Source organism: Dasypus novemcinctus, chromosome 6, assembly GCF_030445035.2.
Source record: "Dasypus novemcinctus isolate mDasNov1 chromosome 6, mDasNov1.1.hap2, whole genome shotgun sequence".
Taxonomy (NCBI): Eukaryota; Metazoa; Chordata; class Mammalia; order Cingulata; family Dasypodidae; genus Dasypus; species Dasypus novemcinctus.
The window spans coordinates 104,252,576-104,267,983 of NC_080678.1; the positions used below are offsets into that span (position 1 = coordinate 104,252,576).

At 55.0% G+C, this 15,408-nt stretch overlaps 1 protein-coding gene across 1 annotated transcript in view; it reads right to left on the reverse strand.

Moving 5' to 3' along the window:
* Nucleotides 1-15,408, reverse strand: part of LOC131278909 (anthrax toxin receptor-like) — a 68,642-nt gene that overhangs the window by 3,365 nt on the left and 49,869 nt on the right. Inside the window, exons 11-16 of the mRNA XM_058299549.1 lie at nt 14,696-14,765; nt 13,710-13,788; nt 12,792-13,268; nt 9,003-9,029; nt 7,620-7,703; nt 6,240-6,320 (exon numbers count right to left, since the gene is read on the reverse strand). Coding sequence (XP_058155532.1) covers nt 6,240-6,320; nt 7,620-7,703; nt 9,003-9,029; nt 12,792-13,268; nt 13,710-13,788; nt 14,696-14,765 — 818 coding nt within the window. The remainder of the gene's footprint in view (nt 1-6,239; nt 6,321-7,619; nt 7,704-9,002; nt 9,030-12,791; nt 13,269-13,709; nt 13,789-14,695; nt 14,766-15,408) is intronic.

Below are 15,408 nucleotides of genomic sequence, written 5' to 3' on the forward strand. Positions count from 1 at the left end.
GTTTCTTTCACATAGATCAGCCTGCAGCCTGCCTAGGCTTCAGCCCCGCCTCTGGCAGGGAGGAGGCTGAGGAGCCCTGCACCAGCCTAGACAGGCAACAGCAGGGAACTCTGGCTGGCATAGACTGAAAATCAGAAGACTACCAGGGGAATTGCAGTCATCTTAGACCTGCACTGCAGAGATTGCTGCCCACACCTGCAGCTCCATCCTTGCCCCAGGTAGGGGAGAAAGGGATGTGAAGCTCCATCAGTCTCTCTGGGCAACGACAGTCTAGGCCTGCACATGGATTATTCCACATGGCTATGACTCTGTCCCTGTCCCTGGCAAAGGAGAAAGTTGGAAGAAGCTTCATTGGTCCCTGGTGGAATGAGGGCAGCTTGAGCCTCCACAGCTTACAGGACCAACTACATGCTTGGCTCCTACTGCATAACCAGCAAGGGAGAAAGGGCAGGAAGCCCTAAACTAGAGAGAAAAACTGCACCCAGAAAAAATACCCTAGTAAGCTAGATGCAAAGACACCGACAAAAAAATTACAATCCACACCAAGAAACAGGAAGCTATGTCCCAGGTAAAGGAACAAGATAAGCCTCCAGATGACATAAAGGAGTTGAGACAACTAATCATAGATGTTCAAACAAATCTTAATAAATTCAGTGAGATGGCTAAAGAGATTAAGGATATTAAGATGAGTACAAAGAAGAATTTGAAAGCATACATAGAAAATTAGCAGACCTTAGGGAATGAAAGGCGCCATCAATGAAATTTAAAAAAGATTGGAATCATATAATAGCAGATTTGAGGAGGCAAAAGAAAGGATTGGTGAGCTTGAAGAAATGGCCTCTGAAAGTGAACATACAAAAGAGGAGATGAAGAAAAGAATGGAAAAAATTGAACAAGGTCTCAGGGAACTAAATAACAGCAAAAGGCATGCAAACATACGTGTCCTGGGTGTCCCAGCAGGAGAAGAGAAGGGAAAAGGGGCAGAAGGAATATTTTTTTTACTTTTTATGGTCTTTGTTTTTTTAATGTTACATTAAAAAAATATGAGGCCCCCATATACCCCTCACCTCCCTCACCCCACTCCTCCTCCCCATAACCACAACCCCCTCCGTCATTCATTGCATTTGGTGAATACATCTCTGAGCACCACTGCACCTCATGGTCAATGGTCCACACCATAGCCCATACTCTCCCACAGTCCACCCAGTGGGCCATGGGAGGACATACAATGTCTGATAACTGTCCCTGCAGCACCACCCAGCACAACTCCAAGTCACAAAAACGCCCCCACATCACATCTCTTCCTTCCACTCCCTACCCCCAGCAGCCACCATGGCCACTTTCTCCACACCAATGCCACATTTTCTTCGATTACTACTAATCACAATAGTTCATGAATAGAATATCAGTAAGTCCACTCTAATTCATACTCTATTCCTCCATCCTGTGGACCTTAGAATGGTTGTGTCCACTCCACATCTATATCACAACGGGGCTTAGATTCCACATGGATGCTGGATGCAATCCTCTTGCTTTCAGTTGTAGGCACTCTTGGCTCCCTGGTGTGGTGGCTGACCTTTTTCACCTCCATGTTCACTGAGTGGGGTAAGTCCAATAAACCAGAGTATAGGACTTGCAAGTCTGTTGGGCCTGGCTATCACATGGTCAGTCCAGAGATTCAGAAGGAATATTTAAAGAAATAATGGTAGAAAATTTCCCAACCCTATTGAAGGACATAGATATCCCTGTCCAAGAAGCACAACAAACTCCCATCTGAAAAAATCCAAATAGACCAACTCCAAGACACATACTCAAAATGGATCAAGAAACTAAAACTAAAAGCAAGAACCATGAAACTTCTGGAAGAAATTATTGGAAAATATCTTCAAGACTGTTGTGGAAAACTGGTTTACCTGTTTGTTACTGTAAATGTTACACCTGTTAAATGTAGCTGTTGTTAGATGTTGCAGTTGTTTCCTGTTTTTGTAAATGATGTTGTAGTTCAGATAGCAAACAACTGCTTGGTAGTTTCCCAATAAATGCAATGGGAAAACCAGGGTTGAGGCTCTCATTCCAGAAGCTGTGAGTCCCCTGGTCTCAGGTTTCTCTCCCCTCTTGTGTCTCTACCTTTATTTCTGTGTTGCCTTCCCTTCAAGCCAACATATTGTGAGCTGAATGTAGCACAAGACCTGGTGGTAGGTGGTGGATTCTTAAAGGAGATAAGAGAAGAACTGAGTGGACTACTGATGTTTAATGTACATAGAAGTTTTAATTAGCTTTACTGTAAAATTGTGGAAATGTATAGAGTGGATGGTAACACACAGTGAGTAACAGCTAGTTTATAAATGGGGATGTGACTGAAAATGGTAGTCTAGTTTTGTAAATGCCACTGACAGAATGCTTGAGAATAATCTAGGAACTGGGTAGCACAGTAAACCAAGAGGTGGATGAGAACTGCGGTTGATGGTACAGATTCAAGAGTGTCCTTTGTTAGCTAGAACAAATGTCTATCAGTACTGCAGGGCGATGGGAATGTGGAGAAGCATGGGAAAGGTATGGCTGGAGTGACCTATGGACTGTGGTTAGTAGTAACAATACGATATTCTTGCATCTATGCAAAAGATGTACTGTGTTGGTTCTGAGGCAGTGTGGGAAATGTGAGCCAAATGTACACTATGGACATGGCAGTAATCAGATGATATTATTTTATCTGTGGCAAATGACACACCACATTGTGGTGTATTGATGGAGGGGTGCTTTGTTTGGGAATTCTGCACATGTGCATGATTGTGTTATAGGCTTACAACTTCTGTCATAAAAAATACATTTAAAAAATAATAATAGGGTGGGTTGGGAGAAAAACACACCAAATGTAAGATAGGAACTATGATTAGTAATAAGATTTTGACAGTATTCTTTCATAGTTTGTAACAATCATCTCATAACAATGCAAGGTGTTGGAGGGTTGATGTATGGGACCCCTGTATGATGTCATGCACGTTTGCTTTATAAGTTCACAACTTTTACTATACACTTAATTGTTTATGTATGTTCATATATAAATGATATAAAGATAATAATCAGATTGGTTAGGGGAAAAATACTTTGCTTAATAGTAATATTTTGACAATGCTCTTTAATCATTAGTTGAAAAGGTTAAAAACACTGCAAGTTATTGGTGGTAGGGCAAGATGTTATATATGTTTGTTTGATGTCATTTATGCTTGTTTTGTAAGTTCACAACTACTATACATTTATTGTTTATGTATGTTTATGTATGAGTGATGTGTTTCAATCAATGAAAAAATAAAATAAAATGCCTGTGCCTCCTGGGACTTCCCAATCCTACCTGCAATCACAGCACTTCTCCCCCAGCACTGACCCTGAGCCACGAGACCCTCTACTCATCTGGCCTGGGGACTGTGACTCTTGGGCTGGGGAGGGGCTCCCGCCCGGGCCTGGTTGGTGTGCGGCCTTTGTATTTTGCAGCACAAGGGAGTTTTATTATTTTTCCCTGTTTTTCAGATGAGAAAAGTGAGGCTTTGAGAGGTTAAGAAACTAGGCCAAGTTTACACAAGTAGCAACTGGTTAAACAAAGTTCTTCCTATGGTCACCCCTGAAAATGTTACAGGGACCCCTTCCATCCTTCCACAATTGTCCCCCAAAGAGGCTTTCTGTGCCTTCATACATGCCAGATCCAAACATGCCTCTTGGTGTCAGAGAAATGACCCAAAGTATCATTGCAGGCCCTTGTCCAACCATAAATGCTCATTCATCCACCCATCACACCTCCATCTACCCACCCATCCATCCATTATATATCCTCCCATCCCTCCATCCATCCACCCACTCTTCCACCTTCCTATCCACCCATCAACCCATCCATCCATCCTCCCATTCATCCATCTATCCCTCCATCCACAGAGAGTGCTGCATCTACAGGCCCAGGCATAGGATGATAAGTGCTTCAGAAAGCTGATCCTGTCCACACTGACGCCTGCAGGGCAGGCAGGTGTCCGTCCCCCACCCTCTCTCTGTGCCAACACTAAGTATCATCACGAGCACCTTGACCACTGGGCTGATGAAGATCATGTTGATTTCCCACTCTCTCTAGACTCGCTGCCTCTCTCTTCACCCAGAGCATGCCACCCTGGGATAACATTCATCGAGTTCTACTCATTCATGGGAACTTTGGGTTTTGTCGCTGTTGGGCATAGAATGGAATCTTTATCTTTGTTTCTCGCTCCTTTATTTCTACTCATTTATTCTAGAACATGAGCAACTGATTCTGGGGCTGGTGCTCCCCAAGGGCAGCAGGTCCCTCTGCTTTCTTTCAGGGCATGGTCTACGGGACACTTGCAGTCTCTTGCCCCAATCATGCCCATCCTGGGGCTGCAGGGGCACCCTGGAATGATCTGAACAGGTGCTGATAGAGGGGCAGATGTAAGCACCTTCACCCAGGAGAGGAGCCCTCTGGGGGCTGCAGGGATCCTGAGTCCGTGGCATGGGCATGAGGGGGTGAAGGGATGTGAGGTTGGGGGGGGCGGCTCTCCTTCCTCTCTGGCCATCAGCGATTGCCACGTGAAGCCAACTACCATTACGTCTCCTCAGGTCACTACTGTGCAGCTCAGGGCCTTTCCTGAAGGGACCGGTAGAGCTGATAGGGAGCCTCAGTGTCCAGGGCTCTGGGGCTTGGACTCTGTTTCTGGATCTCCTGGGGAAGTGGGAGGGAGGGGAGCCAGGTGCCATCACAGTCCAGAGGCACGAGCAGAGACGTTTCTAAAGATCGCTGGTGGAAGGACACTGTCACGTTAGGATTTCCCCAGCCCTACGTCTGTGCCCCCTTTGGTCCAGCTCCATCACGGGCAGGATGAGAAGAACAAGACTCACCTGCCCCTTGGGCACCCGTGCAGTCTCAGACCCACCCCAACACACTCCAACCAAGGCCCACAAACACAGGCGGATTTCCATGGAGAAGGAGTCTGCTGGGACATGGGGTGGAAATCAAGACACCAGTGCCCGCGAGATCCTTGCACGTACAGCCCAGTCCACTACAGAAATGTGCTTTCCAGGTGTTCCCAGGGTCCACCTGATGGCCAGATGCAGGCCAGCCAGGGGCTCTGCGGGGAGAGGAACTGCCCCCTGCAGCACCCAGGCCTTCGCTGAGGCGGAGTCTCTGTCTCCACACCTGGGAGGTGCAGAGGAGGTGGCCAGGCCAGGGGCGAGGGCCGGCCAGGGGTGGGCGGCTGCCTCCCTGCGCCCAGGTGAGGACGCCATGTGAGTGACCTTCAGGGCCTCGGCCCGTGCCCAGAGTGAGCCTGTGCCCCAGCCCAGAGCAGTCCTGGAGCACCACCGGAGCCACAGACACGGCGGTCAAGGGCTGGGCACCTCCAGGGCCCCTGCCCCACCTGCACAAAGCGTGACAGGGGAGGCCACACAGGGTGGACAGCAGGCTGGGTCAGGGGGCCCGCAGCCACGTGGGCACAGCTGCCAGGTGATGTAGGATGACCACACGAGATCCCAAGTGCTGACCCGAGCACAGGCAGTGCAGGGCGAGGAGGGCGCTGGGCTCCAGAGCCAGGCTGCTGGGTCCCGGTCCATCCCCGCCCCGCAGTGGCTGTGTGAGGTGGGGCAAGGCACAAGCCTCTCTGTGCTCCTGCTTCCTGGTCTTTACAACTGCACATAACCACAGCGCCAAGGCTTGAGCTGGAGGAGGGGCTGGAGGGGAAGAATGTAGGGACCCCTGAGGGCAGCTGCCCAGGATGTCCACCATGGGCACAGCACCGCCCTGGTTCCAGGTGCACATGCAGCGCTGCCATTTACCCCCTGTGCCGGGGAGCCCACGCCAGGGGACCGTGGCTACCTGGAAGAGCCCGTGGGGGCTGCACCCAGAGGCCCCCACATGGGAGGCCACTTCCTGGGAGGCATAAAGCCAGCTGACCCCCAGGGCTGCAGGTGCAGGGGGCTCATGGGCCAGGAGTGCTGGAGCCGGTGGTTGGCCCTGCTCTGCAGCCCCTTGCCCTTGACTCTGGCCGTGGCCCTTCAGCCTCCAGCCTGGACAGTCCCCCACCCATCCAAGACCACAGGGAAGGAGCGTGTGGGCAGCCACGGCCGGCCCCTGGGGCCTGCGTGCTCCTGAGGCCGTTTCCCAGGGCTGGGCCCCTGTCTGTGGGCAGGCGTCACGAGGGAAAAGCACTGGGGCGTGGGCCCGCCGCGGGTGCAGCACCGCGCCTGCTCACCATGCACTGGAACGGGGGCCGCACCAGGCGCACTGGGGTGCAGCACCGACTCAACAGGGCACACAGGAGGCTCAGCTTGCCCTGCAAAGGAGACGTGGCATGAGGATGCGGCACGGCTGAGCGACGCGTCCAGAGAGGGTCAGGCACCCCTGCTGAGCCCCAAGAACCCACATGAGCTTGGGAGTGGAGCCTGGCAGCCTGCGTGCCTGCTGGGGTGGTGGTCGCTGTGCTGTGTCAGAATCTGGAACAAGACACCCTTTTGGCATGGGGGGTCAGTGGCTCGTTTAGGGGACAAGTTCCCAGGTCGGGTGAGCTACACCAGGAGCCAGGAGAGGTCCCTGAGGGGGCAGCCGGGGGGTGTGGGGAGCTGGGCAGGAGCCCACGGTGGGCAGGGAGGCCTGTGCTGGGGTGGAGGAGGAGGGGGCAGGCAGGGGCCAGGTGGGAGGTCCCGTGCCCAGCTCAGGGGCAGGTTCCTGATATGGGGGTGGGAAGGGCAGAGAACAGTCCAGAAGGAACCCTGGGCCGGTGGAGGGCAGCACCTTGCTGGCCTGAGCCACAGGGTGGGGCAGGTCTGGGCCAAGCAGGCCGAACAAGTCACTGTGTCAGGACAAGGGCAGGGCTGGCTGTTCCAGTGCTTTCCAGGGCTGCAGAGGAGCACAGAGCAGACGCAAGAGCAGGATGGAGGGGTCCAGCCAGCAGGAGGTTGGGGCTCTTGTCCTCCAGGTGGCCCTTTCACCCCAGGACCCTTGGCCTGGCAGGGCTCTCCCAACCAGGTGGGCAGCAGCGTGTCCAGGGAGGGGTGAAGGGCTGAGACTTGGGCTCCCAGGACTCAAGGCCCAGCACTGGTCACTCGAGGATGGGGTCTTGGGGCTCCTCCTCCCTGCAGCCCTGCACCCTTTGTCACCAGCCATGAAGCCAGCAGCTCTTGTCCTCATTCTGCCAAAAAGGCTGCTGCTGGGCTGGGCACAGCTGCGGTGTCTCAAGAGAATTGAGAAGGCGCTAACAGCGGCTGCTCAGCACGTCTCTATTTCTCTGACTCATTCACCCCTCTTTGTGGCTCAGGCTGTTTTTCTCCCTCCACTGCTGGCTGGGGTTTGAAACTTGAGCCACACCTGAGCTGAGGAAACCTGGGTGGCAACCGGTTACCTGACTCCTGTGGGCTGGCTGCCAGCACCCAGCAACCAGGTGGGGCAGGGGCAGCTGGGCTCAGTTGACTTGGAGCGTCTGGGACACTGACCCACAGCTTCGTGCCCTCCCCTGGCCCCCGGCACCCAGGGAGGAAGCAAAGCACCCCGGACCCTGGACTCCCCCAGGTGGAGCCTTCCAGCAGGGCCTCTGCACCTGAATCATCACCCTCTCCCCTGCCCCAGCCCTCCTCACCTCCATTTGCCTCACATGCCCAGTGCCCGGGCAGTCACAGCAGCGGGTAATCATCATGGGGCACGGCGGGCTGCAGCACACTGTCTGTAGGAAGAGAAAGCGTCTGCTCCAGGGCGGCACAACGGGGGGCGGGGGGGGGGGGCTGGTGCTGCCACTCAGCCGATGTTTGTGGGGTGAATAAGGAACAATCGAGTGAGGGACCCCGGATTCCATCCACAGCCCGCGCCTCCAGGGAGCATCCTCTGGGGCAAACAAGACGGCATCTGGCTCGTCCCCAAAGTGCTGCAAAGCTCCCCTGTCCCCTCGCTCGTCTGATGCCCCCATTGGCAGAGCCTCGCCTTGAGGCTGTGCCCTGTGTGAGGCTTGGATTGAGGGCCCCAGAAGAGAGGGGTTCACGCCTGCAGCCGTGCTCTCTGGGGGGAGCCGTCTGTAACAGGACGTGCCCAGGACGCCACTATTGGATGGGTGGCCAAAGAGAAGTGGGGGCTCTGTACACTGCAGGAGCCTCATGAAGGAGGAAACGTGACTTGGGAGGAGTCTGAAAGCAGAGGATGGAGGGGACCAAGGATGGCGCCATGTGGCCGAGGCATGAGGCCAGCCAAGGACCCCGAGGGCCACAGTGACTGGCACTGGAACCCTGCGGACCCGGGAGAAAGCTGGCCTTCTGGGCTCCAGACCAGAGACAGTGACCTCCAGGTTCAAGCCACCTGGTGCATGGCATTTGTCAGAGCAGCCCTGGCAAATGAAGACACCACGTGTTGGGCCAGCCAGGGGTCTGCGCATGGGCAGGGGATGCCCCTCAGCCACTGGGCTCCAGCTTTGAAAGCACGACTACCCCAGGTCCACCTGGCCCCATGGCTGCTGCCCTGAACCCAGCCCTGGGCTCCCCCGGGTGGGTGCCCCTCACAGCTCCATGTCAGGTAAGGTCCCTCACCCACCCTCAGCCCTGCAGGCCGCAAGGGCTGACCTGGCCAGGCCCCTCTGCCCACCAGGAGACCGTGATTAAGAAAAGGGCATGGCAGATCCCAGAGCTGGGTCCTTGCAACATGAGGCTCCTTTTCCAGAAGCTTCCCTGAGTCCTGGGCAAGTACCATCCTGCCAGCTGGCAGGGGCTCAAGTGCCCCACTTGTCTCAGGAGGGTCCATGGCAGACCCCCCACAGGCTGCCCACACTGCCCCTTTGGTGGGAGCCTGGGAAGGGGGATTCCTGGCTTCCCTAGCAGCCTCCAAACCCCCCACCCCTGCGCCCCCCTCCTCCTGCTCTGCAGGCTCTTGGCACAGGCGGTGGAGCTCCTGGGGTGGGAGCGGACCCCTCCATGGGCCACGGGAGGCTCGGTGCATGGCAGATGAGCTCACAGGAAGTCAGGACGCACTTAGGACTTACCCTACATGGGTCCGGCTCCCTTTTACACTAGAAAGTTAAAAAGACATAGCCAAATAAGATTAATAAGAAAATGAAATAATACTAGTATTTAAAATAACAAGTAAAATACAAAAAAAAACTTTAAAAATTGACATAATATAAAAAGTTTTTAGACACTGTGTCTTTCATCACTGTAAGGTCTGTTGTCTTGTATGTACAGTAATAATTTCTCCTGTATATTCCCCGAGGACCTTATTTTTTCCACTTTATTTTCAAAGAAGCGTAGGTTACAGAAATGTGGGAAGGGGTCCACCTGGGGCATGCCTTGAAGGCATATGAATATGTACAAGTGTTCACTGTCTGGATGGTTGAAGACCCACACAGTAAGCAAAAGAATATTGAATTCCCATGCTGGGGAGTGCTGCTGCATTCTTTAACAGCATGGCAAGAATCTCCCAAGTACAAGGGCAGTGCCTAGTGAAGGAGGAGAGACCATGATGACAGGCCCTGCATATTGATGACTGTACTTACAGACCTGTCCTTGTGAATTTGAAACTTAGCCTAACATTATATATTGCCTAAGAGTTACCTCCTGAATGCTTCCTTGTTGTCGAAATGTGGCCTCTCTGAAAGCCAAACTCAGCATATAAACACACTATCCTTTTCCTAGCATGGGACATGATGCCTGTGGATGAGCCCCCCTGGCACCAAGGGATTATTACCAACACCAACGAACAATGCATGCAGAAAAAGACCTTGACCAAAAGGGAGAAATACTCAATACAAATGAGTTTTTATGGTTAAGAGATTTCAAAGTGAATCAGAAGGTCATTCCAGAGGTTACACTCTGCGCATCTCAGCAGGCTCAGCAGGATCCCATTGACTGCCACGGTAAACAATGCCTCAAACAGCAGGGCTCCTAAGAGCTAGAGACACCCAAACACCAAAAGCAGCACAGAGCCCCTCAGGAGTTAGGCACCCTATCAGCTGGCCTTACTCTGGAATCTATGCTCCTCAGTGTAACAGACTTAGACTCTTGAATAGTTTCCCTAAACAAGGCTCCTCTGTCCCTTTTATTTGAAATATCATTAGCACTCTACTTATTAAATGTATGTTCCAGAGACTTAAAATCTTTGGTCCATCCATGTGCCAGTTGGGTCCTGAATCTCAGCAGAGTTGCAGCACCTACTCTCCAGCTCATTGGACTCATCCAGCACAACTGACAAGGAGATGATGATGGACAACGCCCATCCCAAGAAGCAGAGAGTGTCTGCAACTGCAAGCAAGAGAGTAACATCCACCTACCACCTGGGAAACAGGGCCCCTCTCAATCAGAAACTGCATCACCATCGTCAAATCCTCAAGACTGCGGAATGAACACTGGACTAAAGTAGACTTATTACTATTCTATTATAGACATTATTCTAGCAATGGAAGAACTTCTATCATTGCTATAAAGGCAGTGGCCACCAGAGGGTCTGAGGGGAGGGGGAGGAAAGAAGAGGTGTCACATGAGGGGAATTTCAGGACATTGGAGTTGTCCTCCAGGACAAGGCAATGATGGGTACAGGGCATTATGGATTTTGCCATAACCTACGAAACTGTGCAGGCCAGAGTGTCAACTGTAATGTAAACTAGAGTCCATGGTTAGTAGCAATGCCTCAATACATGTTCATCAGTTTTAGCACATGTGCCACACTAAGGAAGGTTGTCATTGATGTGGGAAAGTGCGGGAGGGGGAGACGGTGAGGTTTATGGGAATCCCTTATGTATATATTTTTTATGTAGCATTTATGTAATATAAAGCTTCTTTAAAATTAAATATTTTAAAAAAAGACATAACCTGTGCTGGAAGGTGTGGTTTGGGCTCAGCCTCAGCCCCTGGGAGAGGTGGGGACCCTGCTCAGAGCCGCGGGGCACAGACTGATGCCTGCAGGGCTGTGGCCGGCATGGCTGCCTCTGAGCCTCAGTTTCCTCCTTTCTTACAGGGACACCGCCCCTCCCTGGAGGGCTGGGGCAGGCCAGACAGGCTGAGGCCACCCCAAGCCGAGAGCCCTTAGTGGGATGGTCCCCACAGGCTTTCCCTTGAGCGCTCCCTGGGCAGGGACCTGCCTGCTCCTTCTCTGCCCCCCCTTCTCCTCCTCCTCCCTGCAGCCCTCGGGAAGGTCCTCCAGCCCCTCGAAGTCCCCTCCTTCCTAGCCCAGGAGCACTCCTCTCTGTCTTCCTGCTGCCCTGCTGCACACTTGCCTCTGGTCACCTCTAGAAAGGCCGTGGGCACTGGAGCAGCCTGGCCCAGCATGCACAGCCTCCCTGTGAGCACCCCATGGCAGGTGGGGCAGGAGGCCAGTGTACCTCTAGGCTCCAGGGGGGACGGAGCCTGAGCCTTGGTCAGTCTTGGGAGATGCAACCATAGCAGGGGCGCTCACCTGCTTGTTCACTTGGCAGGGCACTCACCTGCCTGCTCAGGCAGCAGGGGCACTCAGGTGCCTGCTCAGGCAGCAGGGGCACTCACCTGCCTGCTCAGGCAGCAGGGGCACTCAGGTGCCTGCTCAGGCAGTAGGGGCACTCACCTGCCTGCTCATGTAGCAGGGCACTCACCTGCCTGCTCATGAAGCAGGGGCACTCACCTGCCTGCTCACATAGCAGGGGCACTCACCTGCCTGCTCATGAAGCAGGGGCACTCACCTGCCTGCTCACATAGCAGGGGCACTCACCTGCCTGCTCATGAAGCAGGGGCACTCACCTGCCTGCTCACATAGCAGGGCACTCACCTGCCTGCTCAGGCAGCAGGGGCACTCACCTGCCTGCTCAGGCAGCAGGGGCACTCAGGTGCCTGCTCAGGCAGTAGGGGCACTCACCTGCCTGCTCAAGTAGCAGGGGACTCACCTTCCTGCTCACATAGCAGGGGCACTCACCTGCCTGCTCAGGCAGCAGGGGCACTCAGGTGCCTGCTCAGGCAGCAGGGGCACTCACCTGCCTGCTCACGTAGCAGGGCACTCACCTGCCTGCTCACATAGCAGGGGCACTCATCTGTCTGCTCACATAGCAGGGGCACTCACCTGCCTGCTCACGAAGCAGGGGCACTCACCTGCCTGCTCACATAGCAGGGGCACTCACCTGCCTGCTCAGGCAGCAGGGGCACTCAGGTGCCTGCTCAGTCAGTAGGGGCACTCACCTGCCTGCTCACATAGCAGGGGCACTCACCTGCCTGCTCAGGCAGCAGGGGCACTCAGGTGCCTGCTCAGTCAGTAGGGGCACTCACCTGCCTGCTCACATAGCAGGGGCACTCACCTGCCTGCTCACATAGCAGGGGCACTCATCTGTCTGCTCACATAGCAGGGGCACTCACCTGCCTGCTCACGAAGCAGGGGCACTCACCTGCCTGCTCACATAGCAGGGGCACTCACCTTCCTGCTCACATAGCAGGGGCACTGACCTGCCTGCTCAGGCAGCAGGGGCACTCAGGTGCCTGCTCAGGCAGCAGGGGCACTCACCTGCCTGCTCACGTAGCAGGGCACTAACCTGCCTGCTCACATAGCAGGGCACTCACCTGCCTGCTCACATAGCAGGGGCACTCACCTGCCTGCTCACGTAGCAGGGGCACTCACCTGCCTGCTCACATAGCAGGGCACTCACCTGCCTGCTCACATAGCAGGGGCACTCACCTGCCTGCTCACATAGCAGGGGCACTCACCTGTCTGCTCACATAGCAGGGGCACTCACCTGCCTGCTCATGCAGCAGGGGCACTCACCTGCCTGCTCACATAGCAGGGGCACTCACCTGCCTGCTCACATAGCAGGGGCACTCACCCAACAGCACAGGTAGAAGAAGCAGCACAGCAACAGGAGGAAGAGCAGGGCAGCTGCGCCAGCCACCACGGGGATCCAGGGGAAGTCGCTGCTGCTGCTGCCGGTGCTGATGAAGCTTTCAACAAGTGGTGGTAAGGGTATCTCCAAGCCACGGGGCTCCACCTCCTCACCACCGCCCTCGCCCTCGGGGGTCCCCTCCTGGTCAGTGCGCTCATCGCTGCTGTCCGCATCACCACTGCGGTACTTGGAAAGCCTCTCGAGGGCTGTGGCTGCAAGACGCTTGAAGAGCTTTGCAGGGGGCTTCTCAGGAGGCTTTCCAGGGGCCTGCTTGGGGACCTTTCCAGGGAGGTTTTTTGGGGGGGCCTCCTGGGGCATCTCAGGGGCTTTCTCAGGGGTTTGCTCAATGGGGCGCTGGCTGTTGACCTTGCTTGGGTTCCCTGCCTTGTCCTCGGTGGTTTTGGCAGCAGGATTCTCCCCCTGTGGAAAGGCCACCGTCACCATCCAGCCTTGGCTGCCAGAGAACAGGTGTGGCCGAGGGCTGGGCTGGGGCTGGGTGGCCCCCTCCCAGCTCCCATCCCCTGGCATTCCACCCCCAGCCTCCTCCTCTCCTCAGGCGCTTCACCTTGGGGGACCCCAGGGGGGCCAGGAGTCCATGGCCAGATGCCCAGACCACCTCGGCAGCACCCAGGGCCACAGACGCCACGTGTGGCGGAGGCTGCCCCATCCCCCTGCCTGAACCCCGACCTGGAGGGGTGGGCCCTGGGGCCCACACAGCCAGGGGAGCCACAGGCCTGGACTCTGGTCTTGGTGGACCCCTGCCCCACCCACTCACCCTGGCTGCCAGGTGCCCCCCAGTGTGTCTGCATCAGGGCTGGGCCGATGGGCCCCGTGACGGGGGTGCCCCCACCCAGTACTCACGCAATCCTTTCCTCTGAATTTGAGGTTGTTGGTGATGAAGGTTATGCCTTTGTTGAGGCTGATTTCAACGAAGATGGGCCTAAAGCATGGAGGGGGTGGGCCGGTGACAGCCAGGTCTCCCCATGGCTGAACCTTGGCCCCCAGCTTCTGGGTGCAGTGACTTTGCCAGCAAGGCACTGGGGTAGTGGAGAGAACGGGGTGAGCTCTCCTTCCCCAGAGCACGAGGTCGGCCTGGCGCAGAGGCCCCGAGGGACACGGCCGGCCCCAGGAGCCCGGCATCATCTGTGCACCGTGTGGCCATGAGCCACATGAGTGGCAGCAATGGGGGGGCTCCCTGGGCTCCTCCGTGTGGACAGGGCACGTGGGCTCAGCTCCAGCGAGTGGCAGGAGCCCTTTGGAACCGGATGGGCTGAAGCGTGTGCCCCAGAAAAAACCATGTTCACGACCTGCACCCAGTCCTGGGGTGTAACCCAGAGTCAGTGGAACTTCTGAGGACATCGTTATGCTGCGGTCAGGGGAATGAGACTGCCCTTAGTGCTGTGACTGGGGGCTTTCAAGGGAAAGCCACTTGGAGGAGAAGATGCTGGAAGTCCTTGGGAACCGGCAGAGAGAGGAGAGCACACGGCCATGTGGTGGGGGAGCCACAGGACCCCAGGATTGCCGGCTGCCAGCACCAGAGCGCTGCCCACCCTGGAGGGAGTCAGCTTCCAGCCCCAACACTGGCAGCCAAGAAATCACTCTTGTCAAGACAACCCATGGCTTGCTAGATGTCCCAGAAGTGGGGAAACTAAGGCAGGCACCCTCCACCTCCTGCCGTCCTCAGCAGAGCTGGGCCACACGGATCCCTGCCCACCCCCAGGACCACCCATCAGGGTAGGTACAGAGGGCTCCCCGGGTGCCCCGGCCGAGGGTGTCCTCACCCAAGACCACTAAACCACTGCCCACCTGGTCTCCTGCCACGAGGGTCCCCAGGTCGGGTCACTTACTTTCCAAGTATCTGAGGTTCTACTCCAGGACAAGTTATGACATTGTCTTCAGAAGAGCTTGCTGCTTTATCTAAAAGAGAAAACCCACAGCAGAAGGTCAGTGCATGTCCATCCATCCACCACCTCCTGCTGCCCTCGGCCAGACAAGTGGACCCTGGCAGGTGGCCAGCCTCTCCTTCAGCCATCGTCTACTCTGAGAAATTGTGGGATCCCTGGCACTGGGCAGCCGATGGTATTTAACAGAAACAAGGCAGGCAGAGAGACGTTCTCAGGGCAGGAACATTCTCGTGACTGGATGGGGAGGCAATCCCATAAAATATAACCATGAACAAAATAAATGTCAGGGAGTGTGAAGTGCATGACAATGAAAATGGGGAAGGCACAGAGCAAGGAAGTGAAGGGACATCCTCTCAGAACGGGTGGCCTGGATCATCTTTTACAGGTACAATTTCTCGTTTGGAGACATTACGATATTTGCAGATGAACTGACGTGATGTCCGGGATTTGCTTCGAATAAGCGGCAGCGGGGATACTGATGTCACCAGCTTGGCATGGGTGTGCCATTACTGACAGCAGGTAATGAGTATTTCAAGTTCATTCTACGATTCTCACAATGATTGTATGCTGTTGAACCTTCACTAAAAATCAGGCCTTTCCAAGGACGCAATGCTTGCTTTGAGCCCCAACAGGTGAGGAAGCCATCAGGGAGAGGT